This window comes from Hemitrygon akajei, chromosome 2 (genome assembly GCF_048418815.1).
Source record: "Hemitrygon akajei chromosome 2, sHemAka1.3, whole genome shotgun sequence".
NCBI lineage: Eukaryota > Metazoa > Chordata > Chondrichthyes > Myliobatiformes > Dasyatidae > Hemitrygon > Hemitrygon akajei.
The window spans coordinates 147,853,758-147,872,873 of NC_133125.1; the positions used below are offsets into that span (position 1 = coordinate 147,853,758).

Sequence of the window (19,116 nt, forward strand, 5' to 3'; positions counted from 1 at the left end):
TACTCTGCACTGGCTCCTTAACCCCTTTCTCCTTCATGACTGTCACCTAGTTTTCTGTGTCATGAACATTAGGTGTAACTACCTCTCTATATGTCCTATCTGTCCCCACTCAGCCTCCCGAATGATCTGGAGCTCATCCATTTCCAGCTCCAGCTCCTTATTGCAGATTGTTGGAAGCTGTAGCTGGATGCACTTCTCACATTTGTAGTCATCAGGGATGCGGGAGGTCGGTCTGCCTTCCCACATCCTGCAAGAGGATCTTTCAACTACCCTGCCTGGCATCTCTACTGTCATAGCTGAGCAGGTATGAAGAAGGGACGGGAAAAAAAAGCTTAGCTTTGAGCTTTTCTTTCTTTTGCTTTCTCTAGCTGATGCCTCTCTTCACAGAAGCCTCAAAGACCTGAAGCCTCAAGATCACCTCTCTGATGCTGTCCACTCAGATGACAGCCACTGCAGTTTCCCCTGCCTTCCTTTAATTTGCTCTTGCTGATCAATCCCAAATGCCGATTGGTCACTGGTCAAAGGTTTCTTTCACTGTAGCAACCCGCTGCTTCTGTTTCTACTTGAGCAGTGGACCTGATTGAATCCCAACACCACCACCCGCCACCCCGGCAAACCTTCCAATGTCCAGATTGCATTATGTAAGTTGCATTCACAAAGAAAACAATTAATATTCAATTATATATAAGTTATATATAAGCTTTACATGAAATAACTCAATTAGAATAAAAAGAACAAAGTCCATTTAACTGTAAAGCATTAAAATTAATCATTGTACTGCTATACTGTAGTTATTAGGGTTGTGCTAATTGGTTCAAGAACCAAATGGTTGCAGGTGGTGTGTTGCAGGCTTCTGTGTCTCTGAAGATGGTATGGGCCAGATGCTGAGAAACTTTGATGATGGATGTTACCTTCTCGAGGCAGTGGGTCCTGTGGAAACTACCAGTGGTGGGGAAGAATGTGACTGTAATGTTTTGGGCCGAGTGCACTAATCTCTGCACTTCTTGTGTTCTTACATGTTTGAATTGCTGTACTAGACTATGATGCAACCAGTCAGGATGCTTCTACCAATAAGTTGCTGAAGAACATTAGAGTGTTTGGGGACAAGCCTCTGAAGAAAGTAAAGAAGCTGTGTGCTTAACTTGTGAATGCATCTATGTGTTGAGCTTTGGACAAGTCATCCAGAATGTTAATGCCCATGAATTTAAAGCTGTCTACCCTGTCCACCTCCTCTCCCACAATGTAGACTGGCACATGTTCAGCCTGCTTCTCCTTCCTGAAGCCAATAATCAATTCTTTAGTTTTGCTGACATTGAGTGAGAAGTTCTGTTGCAAAGCCACTCAACTAAGTGTCCTACCTTGCTCCAGTAAGCTGTCTTATCACCATGTGCTTCATCCAACAACAGTAATGTCATTGGTGAATTTGAAGATGGTTTTGGTACTCTGTCATGTGTTTGTAGAAAGTAGAACAGGAAGTTAAACCTGAGGTTGGTGATTAGCTAGGAGGAGATATTGTTACCAATCCTTATTGATTGAAGTCAGCTGATGAGAAAATCAAGGATCAGCTGGAGGGAGGTATGGACTTGATTTGTCCAAGTTTTGACTAAGATTTGATTAGGAAGCATAACATAAAAGGAAATGATTCATAAAGACAATGATTATAAAGACAACATAAAGACAATGATTATATTAATGATAGGATTCACCCTGCTGTTTGAGAGGCAAAAGTTATTGGTATTACAGTTGAGTAAAGGTAACTACAGAGTCATGAAAGATGGGGTGGCCAAAGTTGATTAGAAACAACCCTAGAAGGGATGATGATAAAGCAGAAGTATCAGATGTTTAAGGGTGTAATTCAGAAAACATAGGATCATTTCATCCCATTGAAGAAGAAACATTCTAGAAGGAGGATGAGGCAATGTTGACTAACAAGGAAAGTCAGACAGAATAAAAGCAAAGGAGGAAGTCATAAAATATTGTGAAATTTAGTGGGAAGCTAGGGGATTGTGATGCTTTTAAAAACCAGCAGAAGACTGAGAAAAAAGTAATAAGGGGGGAAAATATGAATGTTAAGCTAGTTAATAATATAAAAGAGGAAACCAAAATGTTTAGAGATATATAAAATGTAGAAGAAGGACATGAGTGGAGATTGAAGTGCTGGAAATCGACAAAGTCAGCATGGTTTCCTTAAGAGGAGATCTTGCCTGACAAATATGTTGGAATTCTTTGAAGAATTAACAAACAGGATACACAAAAGGTGCCAGTGGATGTTTTTGATTTGGATTTTCAGAAGTCATTTGACAAGGTGCCACACATGATGCTGCTAAGCAACATTGGAACCCATAGTACTATAGGAATGGCACTAGCTTATCTAATAGTTTGGCTGACTGACATAATGTAAAGATTAGGAATAAAGGGGGCCTTTATCTTTTTGGCTTCCAGTGACCAGAGGTGTTCTTCAGGGGTCAATGTCGGGTCTACAACTTTTTGCATTATATGTTAATGATATGGATGACCAAATTGTTGGCTTTGTGGACTAGCTTGTTGATGATATAAAAATTAGTGGAGTAGCAGGTCGTGTTCAAGAAGCAGGGAGTATTGAGAAAGACTTGGGCATTTGGGAGAACAGGCAAAGAAAAGGCAGATGAAATACAGTGTTGTTAAATGATTGGTCATGCACTTTGGTAGAAGGAATAAAAGTGTAGACTATTTTCTAAATGGGGAGAGAATTTAGAAATTAGATTTGCAAAGGGATGTGAGTCCTAGTGCAAGATTCCCTGAAGATGAACTTGCAGATTGAGTCGTAATAAAGAAGACGAGTGCAATGTTACCATTAATTTGAAATGGACTGGAATAAAAAGGCCAGAATGTACACCTCAGGCTTTATAAGGTCAGATTACATTTGAAGCATATGAGCATTTTTGGGCCACGTATCTAAGGAAAGGGTACTGGTGTTGGCGAGAATCCTGAAGAGGTTAACAAGAATGATCCCAGGGATGAAAGGGTTAATTTATGAGGGTCATCTGAATACCCTGGGCCTGTTTTATTGCAGTTTCAAAGCATGAGTGGGAAATCTTATTAGAGCCTTTTAATATTGAAAGCCCTGGATAAAATGGACGTGGAGAGGATGTTTCCAGTAGTGGGCGAGTCTAAGTCCAGAGGATAGCCTCAGAATGAAATAACATCCCATCAGAACAGAGCTGATAGGGTATTTTTTCAGACTGAGGATGGTGAATATGTGGATTTCATTGTAACAGCTATGGGGGCTAATAAGTATTAAGGGCATTAAAGGTTACGTGGAGAAGACAGGAGATGGGGTTTGGAGGGTAAGTAAATCAGCCAAGTTGATGCACCAAATGACCTGATTCTGCTCCTGTGAATCAAGGTCCAAAGCGGCCTCTCTTGAGCAGCATCATGTTGTAACCCGGTGACCACCCACACCCTCTCACCTTGTCTCTATCTGGTTCTCTTACTGACAGGTGGCACCGGCTGGCCATCAGTGTACAGAAGAAGAAGGTCACCATGATTGTTGACTGCAAGAAGACCGTGGTCAAGTCTCTACCCCGCAGCAACAAGCCCATCGTCGATACCAAAGGCATTGTGGTGTTTGGAACCAGGATCCTAGATGAGGAGGTGTTTGAGGTAAGAGACCATATGTTATAGGGGCAGAATTAGGCCACTTGGCCCATTGAATCTGGTCCACCATTCAGTCCTAACTGATCTTTTCCAACCCCATGCTCACTCTTCTCCCCGTAACTCTTAAACCTCTCACCAAACAACAACCTATCAATCTCTGCCTTAAATACACAAGATGACTTGGCCTGCACAGCCCTCTTTTAACAAATTCCACAGATTCACCACCATCTGGCTGAGGAAATTCCTCCTTATTTCAGTTTTAAAGCATCATCCCTTTATTCTGAAGCTATGACCTTGCATCCTAGACTTTCCTTCTATTGGAAGCACACCCTTGACGCCTACTCTATCCAGATCTTTCAGTGTTTGGTAGGTTTCAGTGAGATGCTCCCTTCATCCTTCTCAACTCCTTGGAGACAGATTCAGACACTTCAAACACTCCTTGAGGGATTGTTCTTGAACCTCTGGCCTTCAGGGCTTGGGCTAAACTGTGAAAACATTCAAAGTCAATGAAATACTGCTGCAGTAAGTATGGACTCACCTGAAAGGCTGGAGATTCAACTAAATATTTGTTTTGTTACAAGCGATGGGGCAATGCACAGTTCTCTTGCTATTGTGAAGTCAGCAAGGAAGTATACTTTGGGGCATCTGGTGCTGTACTGGAAGAGGAGGACTAGATTTTATGTCTCAGGAATGGGGATTTAAATCCGCAGAATCCTGAGAGTGTGCTGCACTTACCTGAGGTAAGAGTCAAGGCTGTTTAATGTCACTTCCTGTACACAAGTGTAAGTAGAATAAAATAATTGTCAGCCTGGATCTGGTGCAGCACAACCCCGACCCCTACAAAAGATAAAGAACACAATAATACTAAATAAAATAAAACAAATATAAATACATAAGATAATATGTATATATATTTGTTTTTTATTGTATTAGCCTGCAGGATAACATCCGCAGTTCTGGGATTTGTTAACTGGCTCACTTAACCTTAAGTCACAATGACTTAACCTCACTGTGCTCCTGCAGTTGGGGACCGCATCTAATCAAATTCAGGTTGGCTGGGCTATGGGGGAAACATCTTCCAAGCACAGATAGCAGTGAAACTGTCACCACACAAATAACACAAATGGATTAAATTTTTCAGTATATTCAGGCAAACAGCCGTCAGAAATTATGTTCCATTGATTCTTTAAACCATTCATAAGTTTTAAGACAGGAATGTTACAGGTCAGAAACAGAGAGATGATCCCGCCGCACTGTCCTGTCAAACACTCTTGGCATCGGACACAGAGTGAGGCTCCCTCTACACTGCCCCATCACTCTCACCCAGGGTCAGGTAGAGAATGAAGCACCCTTTACTCTGTCCCGTCTCACACTCTCAGGGTCAGACACAGAGTGAAGCTACCTCTACCTGTGCTCAAGATGAATGATCTTCTTGCTAGTACTGTTGAAGAAACACTGCATTGTTGCAGTTCAAACACTGGACCAGTGACCACTGAACAGATGGGCGGGGTTAAGGGTTGAGCATCTGCCTGTGTTTTGGAGAGGGCATGTGTAATCATTACACTCCCTCTGGAGCTGGGGTCTTAGGAATGATCACAGAGCGATGATGTGGCTAGTCAGGGTGGAGTCTGCCTGGTTGGGACAGAATAGGAAGACGTGGTGGGCAGGATCAGCGAGAGGTCATTGTATAATTAGGGTTCATCAGAAATATTGGGTGGGTGGGACATTGGGGCAGTGGGTAGGGTCACAGGTCCAGAGAACAGGGTTCAATCCCAATTCTGTCTGTGTGTGGAGCTTGCATGTCCTCTGTGTGACCAGGTGAGTTTGCCGAGGTGCTCCAGTTGTGGTCGGGTGGGTTAATTGGCAGCTGTGAATTGCCCCCAGTGTGAAGGCAAGGGGCAGAATCAGGGGTGGGGAGAATTGAATGAATGAAATAGGGTAGTTGATGGTCAGTGCAGACACAATGGGTCGAGGGGTCTGTTTCATTGCTCTGTGACTCTGAAACGAGAAGCCAATGTAGTCTCAGTGTGCTTCTGTGCTACAAATGCCACAAGGACTTGTGTATCCACCTTGGCCAATCTTGAAGGACAGTAGCCTTCTCTTCCTGATGGTCCTAACCCTAGCACGTCACAGCAAACAGCCTCCCCTCTGTCTATACTTGTTGCTGCCTCAGGAAACAGCCAGCATAATCAAGTACCCCACCCACCCTGGTCATGACCTCTTTGCTGTACTGCGCCCCCACCCAATGAGCAGAAGGTACGAAAACCTCACCAGGCTTAAGGACCAGTTCAATCCCACTGTTAACCGACTCATTAACGTACCTCTTGTATAATAGATCGACTTTTGGCCAAACACTCTACATTGTTATGATTTTGCACTTTATTGTTTACCTGCACTGCACTTTTTAATTAGCTTTTACACTTCATTCTGCATTATATTCACTCAACACACTGTGTCATGTCTTGATCTGTATGAACAGTACGTAGGACGTGTTTCACTGTATCTTGGCATTGTACCTATCTTCACTCAACCCTGGAACATTTGGACAATGAAGATGCATAAATTAGAATACTCTTTAACAACTACAGCTTGGCATTCAATAAACTTAATCCCCTCAAATCTAATCAATAAGCTTTAATACTTAGGCCTCAATATTTCCTTGTGCAAATCCTTGATCTCCAATTTCCTCACTTGCAGACCGCTGTCAGTTTGGATTGGCAACAACATCTCCTCCCTGATCTCCATCAGCACAGGAACACCACAAGGCTGGTGCTTTGCCCACTGCTCTACTTGCTTTACACTTATGCCTGTGTGGCTAAGCACAGATCTAATGCTATATTTAAATTTGCTGATGACACCTGCCATAGCTGAATCAGCATAAAGGAGGGAGAATAAAGTGGTGCCACAACACCACTGTTACTCAATGTCAGCAAGACCAAGGAGATGATTATTGACTTCAGGTGAGGGAAACTAGAGGTCCATGAGTTAGTCTGCATTGGCGGATCAGAGGTGGAGAGGTTCAGCAACTTTAACTTTCTTGGTGTTATTATTTCAGAGGACCTGTCCTGGGCTCCGAATGTAAGTGCAATTATGAAGAAATCACAGAATCACCTTTGTTTCCTTAGGGGTTTATGAAGATTCGCCATGTATCTAAAACTTTGACAAACTTCTGTGCATGTGTAGTGGAGAGTATATTGACTGGCTACATCACAACCTGGTATGGAAATACCAATGCCCTTGAATAAAAAATTCTACATACAGTAATGGATATAGCGCTGTCCAAGAAGGGTAGAACCCTCCCCATCATTTAGCTCATCTACACTGAGTGTTGTCACAGGAAAGCAGCATTCATCATCAGGGACCCTCAACACCCAGGTCATGCTCTCTTCTTACTGCTGTCATCAGGAAGAAAGCACAGGAGCCTCAGGAGTCACACGAGCAGGTTCAAGAACAGTTATTACCTCTCAACCATCAGGCTCTTGAACTAAAGGAGACAACTTCACTCAACTTCACTTTGCCCCAGCACTGAACTGTTCTCACAACCTATGGATTCACTTTAGCAAATCTTCATCTCATTTTCTTGATACTTATTGCTTATATATTATTATTATTATTATTATTATTATTATCTCCTTTTTCTTTCGTTTTGAGTTTGCACAGATTGTTGTCTTTTGCACCCTAGTTGGCGGCCCTGTTGGTATGGTCTTTCATTGTTTCTATTATGGTTATTGGATTTATTGTGTGTGCCCACAAGAAAATGTATCTCAGGGTTGTATATGGTGTCATATATGTATTTGATAATAAATTTTCTATGAGCATTGATGTGACTATAATAAACCAACATCACCATCAATATGATATCTCCCTTGTTTCTCTCTCTCTGTCCCTCAGGGTGACATCCAGCAGCTGTTGATCTCCTCAGATCCCCAGGCTGCCTTCGACTATTGCCAGCACTACAGCCCGGACTGTGACACTCCCATCCCCGACTACCCCCAGAGTCAGGACCCCGGCTTGAAGGAGTATGTAAGTACTTGAGGACTCCACCCCAACCCCACCGCCATTTGTTTCACTCCTCGTTCCAGGGGATCCCAGCCCACTGACTAACCTCAGTGAACAGAGCTCAGAGTTCAAGCCAAGTTGTTGCCATTTCATCAAAGATTTCTGAAGTGAAAGTGGGTGAAATGTCTCCATTAATGATAAAAGGAGCAAGTCTTGGTAATGGGCAGTGTTAACCTACCCATGGTAATGTATCGGAACAGCTGGCCACCATGGCGCAGTGGGTAGAGCTGTTGCCTCACAGTCCCAAAGACCTGGGTGTGACCCTGACCTCCTGAGCTCGAGCATGCATGGAGTCTGTGCATGCCCCCGAGACCAGTTTCCATCAGTGGCTTTACTGGCCACTGTGAATGGCCCATCTGTGCATAGCCAAGGGCTGAAATCGGGAGGGGGTGTGAGAATGAAATGGCATCAGTGTAAACAGGTGGATCAAGCAGGGTTGGTGGGCTGAAGGGCCTGCTTCCATGCTGTTCCATGCTACAGATTGCATACCACAAGTATGTGAGATGGAGTCCTTGGCTGCGTTCTGTCCTTTGAGAGATGAAGGCATCAGTTAACTTATTATCAGTCAGCCTTGGCCACGGGCATGGCCCCCAAGGATACTCCACTGCCCCAGGTCTCCATGGGCTGCTAGAATAGGGACCCTCCCGCTCCCTGCTCACTCCCCCATTGCTCCTTCTGCTGTCTGTCTCTGCTCCCACCGTGCACACTAACACTGGCCAAGTCGCGAACCATCTGCGCGCCATCAGATGGTGGACTGAGTAAACCAGTTGTGGACTCGCCAAGATGCTACAATGGTGACACATTGTGGGCTGGTTGCCTGGGAAACCACTTGTGCTCCTAGCCCACAGTTGGCTGAGCCAATGGCACTGAGTGGTCATTTGCTCCCAGAAGGGGCTGCTGACTTGTATCAATGGTTGATTGTTGATGGTTTTCCCACCCTCTGCCTAGCTAAGGATCTTCTCTGGAAGATCAGCATGCCTCCGGCACTGTTCCTGGACTATCCTCAGAACTTGGAGGGAGGTTGTGGATGAGAATGTCAATGTGATGCTCTCTGTGTGACTGCCAGTGACCCAGACTCAGCCCTCACCCCCAGCAATCCTGCCAACCAGGCCCACACCCAGATCCTGGATCCTGCTAGTGCTGCACCCAATTCCAGACCTTGATCCCTCTCATGGATCCACCTCCGCCACACCGTAAGCTCCATGCCCCACACCTTTGACCTCAGGCCCTGTTCCTTAACCCAACAGGCTCCCCCCACTTCCCAGGCCCGGCCTCTTTTACTCTGACCCCGCCTGGTTTTCCACTCTATTCCGTCACCCACTGTGCCCCCTCATTCTCGGCCTTTTTCCCTTCTCTATACTCATGCCCTGCCTGTTCCTGTTTGACACTTCCAAGCACTTTCGTCTCCATGCCGACCTCCCGCTAGCTCTGCCTTTTTTTTTGTCTCTGAACCCCAACTCCAGCCCTGTCTTCTTCACTGACCCTTGTGCTACACCTTCTCCAGCTCTGCCTCCGTTGATCTGATCAGCAGCCCCACCCTCCACTGTTTGGCTCCAGCTACCACTCCGACCCTTCTAAGATCCTCCTGTTCTCTATTTGACACCCAAAACCCCAACATGTCCCACCTACCACTTGCCAGACAGTCTCTTCTGCCAGCCCTGTGTGGTGCATGTCCTTTGCACTTGCATTTGTGAGGATTCTGAAACTGGACAACTTCCACTGCCCCCAATTTCCCTGCCCCACCCTCCAAAGGTCACACTCAGGGCATGAGTGCTTGAATCCAAGCCTTTCCTCAGCTCCTTCGACTGGCTCAGCTGGAGCGATTGCTCCTGTTTCCCTGATGTGGCCAGCACTGGAAAAACAGGAGTTGCTTCTACCCAAGAGTGACTGCATGGCTGAGGAAGGGGCCTCAGCAAAGACCTCCTATCCCAAACACCCCCCCCGCCCGGCAAGTTTCTCTTTAAGTGCGCTAAACTGACAGACATGAATGCAGTCCCAAATAGAAATGGAGTGTGGCAGGCATTCTCAGTAGATCAGGCACCATCTATAGAGGGAGAAAGAGAATTAATGTGGAAATTCTGGACCACTTGTCAGAAGTGGATAAGGTCATTGTAAGTTGAAGGAGAGTTGGGATGAGAATGGGGTAATGTCTTTGATTAAACTTCTCACTTGATCACAGACATCCCATTCTCCTCTCTATGTTATCTACTTTCGGAGCTGAAAACAGACTTATTTTCTTATGTCTACTGATTTAAAGGAGAATCTGTCAATTTGAAATGCCAATGGTGCTCCTAACCCCCCGGAGGACTGCCTGACCTGCTGAGTGCTTACTGTATTGTTCCATTTTTATTTTGGACCTTCAGCATCTGCCCATTCTTGGTCTTTGGACCAATCACTGGTCTGCTTCCTGAGTGGCAGATGTTAACTTTTATGGCGATATTGACTGCTCTTGCTGAGAATATTGAATAACATGACAGTCTGTGATTGCACAGGTTGACTTAAGAGATTCTATCAGCAGTTTTTGTTCATGTCCTTCCCCCAACCCCCTGAGGGATTCTGTTCAGGGGGCTGCTGCCTTTTTTGTCATGAGGGGCAGATATGAACCTGCCTCTGCTTCAAATCAATGGAAAGGAGCCCCTCATCAATTGGTGTTGGAATCCATCAAGAGAGCAACCCAAACTGGTAGAGGTATTAGGAACCAATCTGCAGAAAACTGTGAGCATCCTACCAAGCAGAACCCTCAGTGGGAAGTACTGCCCAAGGTACAATCCCAACAGGGCATAGCTCCATCAACATGGGAAGGTCTATCATTCCATGTCAATGAGGAGATCTAATCCCAGAAGAACATCATTCCATCACAGTGGGAAAATCCAATCCCAGATCATTCCAATGCAGAGATCTAATTCCAATAGAATATTATTCGATCATTTTAGGAAGATCAAATCCCAATATGGAGATTAAATCCCAGTAGAACATCATTCCATCATAGTGGGAAGATCCAATCCCAGATGGATCATTTTCTTTGGAATGCCTAATCCCAGCAAGGCCTTCACTCCATGTCACTGGGGAGGTCCAGTTTCAATAGTGTACCTTACAGGATATCATTCCATTTCATTGCAAAGATCCAATCCCACAGAGCATCATTCTGTCACTTTGGGAAGATCCGATCCCTGTAGGATCATCACTCCATTACTTGGGAAAGTCCAATCCCAGCAGGATGTTATACCATCTCATTGGGAATGTTTGGTCCAGCTCCCTCGTTCCTAGCAGGACCTCCACGATCCAACCCTGGCAGAACGACAATGAAGAGCTGTCATGAGTCAGTTCGTACATGTGCTCTGTTGTAATCGCTTCAGGGCTCTCTTGGAGGGGTGAATGGGCAGTTCCATGTAATAAGATCCTCCCTCATCACTGAGTCTTCAGACCCACCCAAGGATTCACCACCTCAGCTCCTTGTCTTTTACATCTTAGAGAGACTTAAAAACTAAACCCTAGTCCCACAACATGAACAAAAACTTGTGAGAACTCTCTTATTTTGTGCTCTAACCCTTTCTGCCCTGACCTGTCCTGTCTGTCTCTCCCACTGGTAGTACTATGATGAAGATTACGAGTACTATGAATATTACGAGGAGTTTCAGACCCAGGCTCCACAGGCTGTGGGGCTGAGCGAGACGGCCGTTCCGGGGCAGGTAAAAGGAGGGTGCCTGGGAGGGTATGATCTTGTCTGTGTCCAAGGTGTTGTCTGTTTTGTCATCTGTTGCTACCATGTGTTTTCACCCATCATCATTTGCTTCCATTGTTGCAGAGCTTGTTCAGAGCACCAGGCCTGGGTGTTTATAAGACCAAGCGAGAGAAGGGGTAATGGGAAAGGGGGAGTGGTGCTAGGAGATGGGAAGAATGGAGGGAACAGTAAGGGGAGGGACCAAGAATAACACAGATGTGATGAGTGTGCCAGGGAGCTGGGGCCTGGCATTTCCTTGTGCGCCGAGTAGGGACAGGGGTGCAGACCTGTGAGGGAGATGGACAGTGGCTGGGTGAGATGGTCAGATGGAGGAGGTATGAGACAGATGGTCAGCTGGAGGAGGAGGGGATGCAAGGCAGACAGCCAGACAGTGGGGGTTGAGTCAAAATGTGGGACAGGTGAGTGAGTGAGACAGACAGAGGATGTATGAGATAGGGAGATTGACATACAGAGGCCAAGGCAGATAGATGGGTAGTGAGACAGATGGTCAGACATTGAGCAGGTGAGACAGATGCCAGGTGGAGGACAGGTGAGGCAGACGGTCAGACATAGTGTAGGTGAGACAGACGGTCAGACATAGTGTAGGTGAGACACAGTCAGTCTCAGTGTGAGACAGTCAGACAGGGAGGGGGTCAAAAGAGTCGGGCAGAGAATGAGACAGATAGCCAGATGGATGGTGAGTAAGACATTTTGTCAGACAGAGGGTGAGACTGATGATCAGGTACAGTGAGGGCGAGACACAGTCAGAAAGATTGCAAGACAGACATAGCGTGGGTGAAGACAGATAGTGAGACACAGTCAGACAGAGGATGAGACATATGGAGGATGGGTGAAGGAGATGGTCAGATTTGTGTGGGTAGGACACATTCAGAAAGAACGTGAGACAGAAGGCCAGACAGAGGGTGGTGAGACAGGCGGGGGGGGGGGGGGGTAATCTACATCAGGACCTTCTTATCAATGCCGTGACCTGGTGCTCACATCCTGGATTGGAGGATTTGCAATTCCATGCATCCTGTCATTCCTCCTCATTGTCTCGCCCATTCTTTCTCTTCTCTTCCATGGTTTCATCCATCATTCCATCTTTCATCACCACCATCACCAGAAAGTGAAAGGCCACGGATGGAAGCAGGCAGGGGCTGGCAGTGCTAAATCGAGAGTCAAGGTGTTCACGGCTGGCGTGGCCTCCACTAAAGTGGCAACGTGGTCGAAGTCCGCCTCCGCCAAGCTGCGCACTGGCCGGACTGTGAAAGCAGCTCATGCCAGGCCTGCCGCCACCAAAGCCGCCACCAAAATCACACAGCAGAGGACTCAAGTAAGCAGCTTCCAAAAGGTAGAGACATAGTCTCCCATGGGCCCTTATCCAGATCTTTCATCCAGGATTCCATAGAAAGATACTGGATAGATCCCGTTCATCTCTCTTCTTTCTCATTCTCTTGTTCACTTGCTCCATTGTCTTGCTCTTGCTGCCCATTATCTCTGCAATAAGGGCCTCCATCCTCATGGCACTTTGTCATTGTTGTCCTTGAACCTTCTCCTGCCTCTCCCTCCCCAAGATCCCCAGCCCACTAACGCAATCTTCTCCCATTGCAAACCGGTGCAGGACCTGACTGACCCAGCTCTCTACGAAGAGGAGGTTGTGTATGAGACTTACACGGAGGGGCAGGAGGCTACTGAGTCTACTGTGGCCACCGTTACAAGTGAGGTTCCTCAGGTCATCGAGACTGAGGTGACGCAGGTAATACTGTCTGTGCTGTAGGAGTCCTGCCTTCCAAGGAAGGGAAGTGTTGGGGGTGGTTGGGAGTGTTGGGGGTAGGCGGGGTGGGAAACACAATGCAACACCTTCTCCATCTCTTTGAAGGGAGGAAAGTCAAGTCCAGTTTATTTTTTTTCTTTTGAGTTTATAGTCATATGCACAAGCACAAGCTTTTCTCCGCTGTATGGAAAAGCTGGATTGAAGCAGATTCTCGGTCATATAACGTTAGAAACTGAACATTCAGAAGAAAATATAAACATGCATTATACTAAATTATACAAGAAAGAATAGAATTAAAACAAAATTAGAGCACTGTAGTGCAAGGTGCTCATAGTTTTGCTATATTGAAGTAGTGATTAGGGTTTCCCCAGTTGGTTCAAGAACCACATGGTTGAAGGGAAGCCTGAACATGGTGCTGAGGGACTTCAGGCTGAAAAGCATAAATTAAACATAAATTATATACACATTTTTACAAGAAAATACAATTAGAACAAAAAAAATTTAAGTCTATTTTAGTTTCAAGTGGTCAGTGTTGCTAAACTGTAGTAATTAGGGTTGTATTGGTTGAAGGGATAGTAGTTGTTCTTGAAACTGGTGGTATGGGACTCCAGGTGCATGTGCCTCCTGCCTGATGGTAGCTTAGAATATGGCATGGCCTGAACAGTGGGAACTTTGATGGTCGATGTTGCCTTCTGGAGGCATACTTTGATGTGGGGAGGGATGTGTCCATAATGTACTTATTGGCTGAGTCCACTACTCTCATATGCAAAAGTACATTGAGGTCCAGGTATAATGATAAACTTTCTTACAACCACATTACAGGCATGTAGATTCAGACAATACTCAAGAATAAAAATTATACAGAACTTACACAGCTTAGAGGAGAAAGAAAGACTCTGCAGAACAGCACCTTCGTATAAATAAAAACACAGTTAGAAACAAGTCCATGCTAAGTGCAGGAGGTTATCAATAGTTTTCCATTACTGAGGTAGGGCTAGGGTCATACAGGTTGCTTCAAGAATCTTATAGTTGAAGGGAAGTAGCTGTTCCTTAATCAAGTAGTGTGGGATTTCAAGGTTCTGTACCTCTAAACTGAAAGACACTAAATCAATCAAAGCCTTAATGAAAGCTATTCTTGAATACAGAATAACTTGTATACTAAAGCAACAAAACTTTGAAACTACAACCTTAAGCAGCCTCAAACGTCTGTCTGCTATAGTCTACTGGAGACCAGTCCATTACAGGATTGATGCTGGAGACAAAAACCAAAATTCTTTCTTTGGGCTGTATAACCTTGAATTTCGATAATTGTTAGGTAATTAAAAAAAACTGAAAACAAAACTGCAGATGCAGGTAGTCTGAAATATAAATGGGAAATATTGGAAACACAGCAGGAGAGGTAGCATCTATGGAGAGAAAAGTAGTTTAAGTTTTACTGGTAAGTCTCTTCATCAGAGCCTATCTAATTAAACTAGCTATGATGATTAAAAGATTTATTCAGAAAGTTAGTATTTCCTATGGAGAGAGTGTGCTTCATTCAGGTAGTCAACATGAACTCAGAGCCATGCTGCCTCTGGGTACCTTGACGAATCAGGAACTCATTCCTTCAAGACTGTTGATCCCCGGCTGGGGTTGGGAAGAGTTAATCACACACAGCAAAATTAGGTTTTTGTTATAAATATATCAGACTTCAAAAATAAGATGGAGTTGATGTAAAACCATGCATTATCTAATTAAAGGGTAAAATTAACCAGTGAGGTTGAACAACCTGCATTATCTTTGTGTTCAGCAGAGTTCCCATGGTAAATTGGTTTATTATTGTCAACAGTTGGAAGGTACAGTGAAACCTTTGTTTTGCATGCCACTCATACAGACAATTTTATCAGTGGATAGATGTGAAGAAGGAAAAACAATAACTAAGTGCAGGATAAAGTATTACAGAGAGAGCAGTGTAGGTAGACAATAAGGTACAAGGTAGATAGTGACTCCATCTTATCATACAAGAGGGTATGCAATAGTCTTGAGCTTTCAGGCTTTTGTATCTTCTGCCCAATAAGAGGGTGGAGAAGAGAGAATGTCAGTGGCAAGAAAAGTCTTAGATACTTTGGTTGCTTTACTGAGGCAATCAGTAGTATAGACAGAGTGCATTGACTACCCATTTTAAGATTCTCTTGCTGCAAGAGGAAGGTTGTTTTACTGAATATGACAATAAGAAGTTAAGGAGGGAGGCCATTGATTTGATCACCTGATTTCGAGTTCCATTGTAGCAAATCGGCAATTTAAATCCATATTAGTAAATAAACTCAGAATTAATAATAATAATGTTAATAAGGCAGTAACCTTGAACTATGAGTTTCATAAAAATCTCTCCTTGTTCATCAACTATCTTGAAGCAGAGCAAATCTGCTAGTGCCTCAATACATTCTAATATAGTTGGCTCTTAACTGCTTACTTAGGCAGGACATGGGAAGTAAAGTTGTTTTCTTCTAACTTGCACCATACTTTTTCCAAATTATGCACCAACCAAAGCAGCAGCCCTGGTGAAGTACAGCTATCAATAGGGAATTCCTTGTCTACACAGTAATTTGAAAAATTTTATGAAGGAAAATTTCTCTCTAGCTCTGTCCCTTACCCCAAACTGAACATGGTTGATGATAGAAATTCTTCATGGGTAGGGCCAGGGAGGTAATTAAATCCTCCAAACTACGACCCCCCCCCACACTCCAGTGATTCAGTCTCCACAGTCCAGGGAACAGAATCCGAGAGAATTCCAGGATTCCTAGTTCCATATTCCCTCCAGAAATCCCCGCCAATGCACTCCATGTAACCATCATGCAGACAGAAAAAAAATTCACTTGGTGATGTTGGAAGTCTGAAAGAAAACCAGAAAATGCTGGAAACACTCAGCAAATCAAGTGATATCTATGAGGAGAGGAGACATAACATTCATGAATTGGGAAAGAATGAAATAAGTTAATCTTCAAACACTGAGAAATTGGGAGAAGAGTGGATATAACATGGAAATATCTCTGATAGGATGAGACCAATAGGTTAATGTAGCAGAATGATTAGCAGTCAGGATTAGTTCATGTGTCCATTTTTAATATATTGCTAACAGTGATGCTGTAGCATATGCCCAGAATGTTAGACTATGCAAATAGACAAGGAAAAAGAACTGTACCAAACATATTTCAGGCAGAAATGGCCAAGGCAAACTTAATCTAATCTAAGCCCTACACTAATTGTTGCATTAACTCATTTGGTCTCACCCTATTGATGATATTCACTTATTTTTCTACCCATTTTCCCCTCTACCTTATATTGAAAAGTACTGTCTTTTCTCCCTTTCCTTGTTCTCATGAAAGTGTTTTTTTTACCAGAAATTTTAAATCTGTTCATATCACCACAGACATTGCCTGACCTGCTCAGTCCTTCCAGCAGTTTTATTTCAGAATTCCAGCACTTGAATTTGTTTTGATTTTAATTATGTGTAAGTATTGCTGTGGCTCTAAGTGCTTTGTACAGGCACTGGAGACTAAAGTGTGAGTACTGCAATGGCTGAAAACTCTGGAGTTTGCAACTAGGAGACCTGGAATTCCCTACTCCATTGGATTATGGACATTGAACTTAAAGAAGAATAGTTTTTTTCAGAGATCTGGAAACTGAGGACTCCAGGGACTGGTACAGAGGAAGAGATGAGGCCTGGGAAGCATCAGCCATGGTCAGATTGAATAGTAGGCTAGGCTTGAGGGGCTGAGTGGCCTATTGCTCCCCTTATTTACTTCATTGTTACATCATCATGTCCTAAACACAATATTGCTTGATTTTGAACAGATTATTTTAATCGGGGATTATTTGCAGACTGGATGGAAGTATCAGCAAAAGAGAAAAGGGAAGATCAGGGGTAGTCCCACAAACACGTTCAGTCCGTGCTGTACCTTAGATCCATTCCCTGTCTCTGTGTAAGGATGAACACTGTTGAACGTCCGGATAATGGGAAAGAAAGGCCACCCTTCAGTGACAGGGCCTCTGGAATGGGCTGAGGTGCATCTCTGGTGCAGGTAACATCTGGGAATGTCTGGCCCCAGTCTCACGCATGCAGTGCTTGTCACGGGTGTGAGTTCACCACAGCTGGGAGGAATGATTCCACTGCAGACAGCAGATGCTGGATTCTGCAGCAAGAAACCATCTGCCAGAGGAATCTGATGGGCCGAGAAGCATCTGTGGGAAGGGATAGGCACTGGCCCTTTGGGTCGAGATCCTTCATCAGGACTGATAGTAAAGAGGGGAGATACCTGCATAAAGATGAGATGGTAGAGAGATGCGACAGAGGCTCTGATGTACTGCATCCAGTGTCCTGTTTTTCCGTTCCTTTCCCTAACTTCATCACTCCAACTTGGCCCACTTCATAGAGCCATAGGATCATACAGCATGGAAACTGGCCCTTCTGCCCAACCCGTCCATGCTGGCAATTATGCCTGTCTATGCTTGTCCCATTTGCCCATGTTCGGACCACATCTCTCTACCATGTATGATGCAGAACACAATGAGCAGATTAATGAATCAGTTTTAAATGCTCCTTGGGTAAAGGATGAAATGAGGATCACCCTCCTTTGGAACCTTGCTCCCAGAATAAGAAGGATATCACTGTGCTACTAAGGGGCAGATGGTCACCAGGACCAGCCATGCACCTCAGACCATTCTGGAAACCCTACTGCTGCATGATGTCCTGCTCCTATGTTGTTCTGGTGTATGGTTGATCTCTATTTGAGTCCTCCTTCACACGATGGGCATGTGCCCATTGTCGTTTTAGGAGATCTCTCTAGATCGATCTTTGGATGAACAGCAGCTAGTTGACTCCCAGTACCAGTGCTCTCCCCAGAACTTGGGTCCCACTAATCAGCTCCTGCCATAGATTTGTCCTGGGCACAGTGCGTGTTACTGTACTTTCCTGGAGTTGGGAAGTTGTTGGTGGTGACAAGTAAAACGTAATGTGATGAATACTTATGCTTTATATTTTCCTGCTGAATGTCTAGATTTAGAAGCTGACTGACCAGCTTGCTTCTTCCTCTGAATGACCTCCCGCTTCACTCAGAGTTGTCAAAACCTCCTCCCCACTGCTCTTTTCCCATGACAACAATCACTCGCAGTTTGAGGTGGCGGATGATTTGCTAAAGGCCGCCGCCCCTTTGAAGTGCCATGAGCCTCTACCTGTCAGCTTTGAGGCTTCTCGGGGTTAGTGGGCTCTGGGTGGGCATGGGGATGGAGGTGGACTGTGGAGGGGAGGTGTGGGGGACAGCAATGTACAGAATCAACCAGCTACTGAGAAATGAAAGGCTTGGCTGGAGCTGAGATTAGACCATCAAAACCCAGTTGTTTATGGGGTTTCATCTTTGGGACAGCTCCTTCACTTGGGTGTCTCTTTAAAGGGGACAAATCTGACCTGTCTGACCTGGTATGACTTCAGCAAGCCGGTCAGGTCCAAGCGTTGTCGCTGCTCCAGGCTCTGCAAGGGATCTCTGGGGTTGGGAGGCTGTCCATGGATGTGGGATGCAGACACTACTGAAGATCGTTTATTCTGGAAGTGCAGACTCTTACTTACCAAGCTGGTTGCAAATTTGGGAGCAGTGTATCCTGTACACCAGTTTCTGTCCAAAGGCAGCATGTCTGAAAGGCTCCTGCATTGTGATTGCTCATCATGCATCCTTTCCTGCAGCTAGCAGTTCCCATCAGTGCCCATCAGTCACTTAACTCTGTCCTGGGTGGCTGTTGGTGTAATTAAGAGCACTCAGATTTCTTTTACACCAATGATTCCTTGTCAGTTACAGATGAAGGTCCAACACAATACCCTCCACAGCCTGCCTATCTGCAAGAGTAGGTATATAGAAATTTTCCTTTTACACAGTCCCATTACACACTCCAGGGT

General features: G+C 44.8%; 1 protein-coding gene across 1 annotated transcript in view; it reads left to right on the forward strand.

Annotated features, from left to right (window-relative positions):
• The window catches only part of LOC140716737 (uncharacterized), a 251,627-nt gene that overhangs the window by 84,115 nt on the left and 148,396 nt on the right, over positions 1-19,116 (forward strand). The window contains 3 exon segments of the mRNA XM_073029546.1: positions 3,480-3,642; positions 7,528-7,659; positions 12,540-12,767. Coding sequence (XP_072885647.1) covers positions 3,480-3,642; positions 7,528-7,659; positions 12,540-12,767 — 523 coding nt within the window.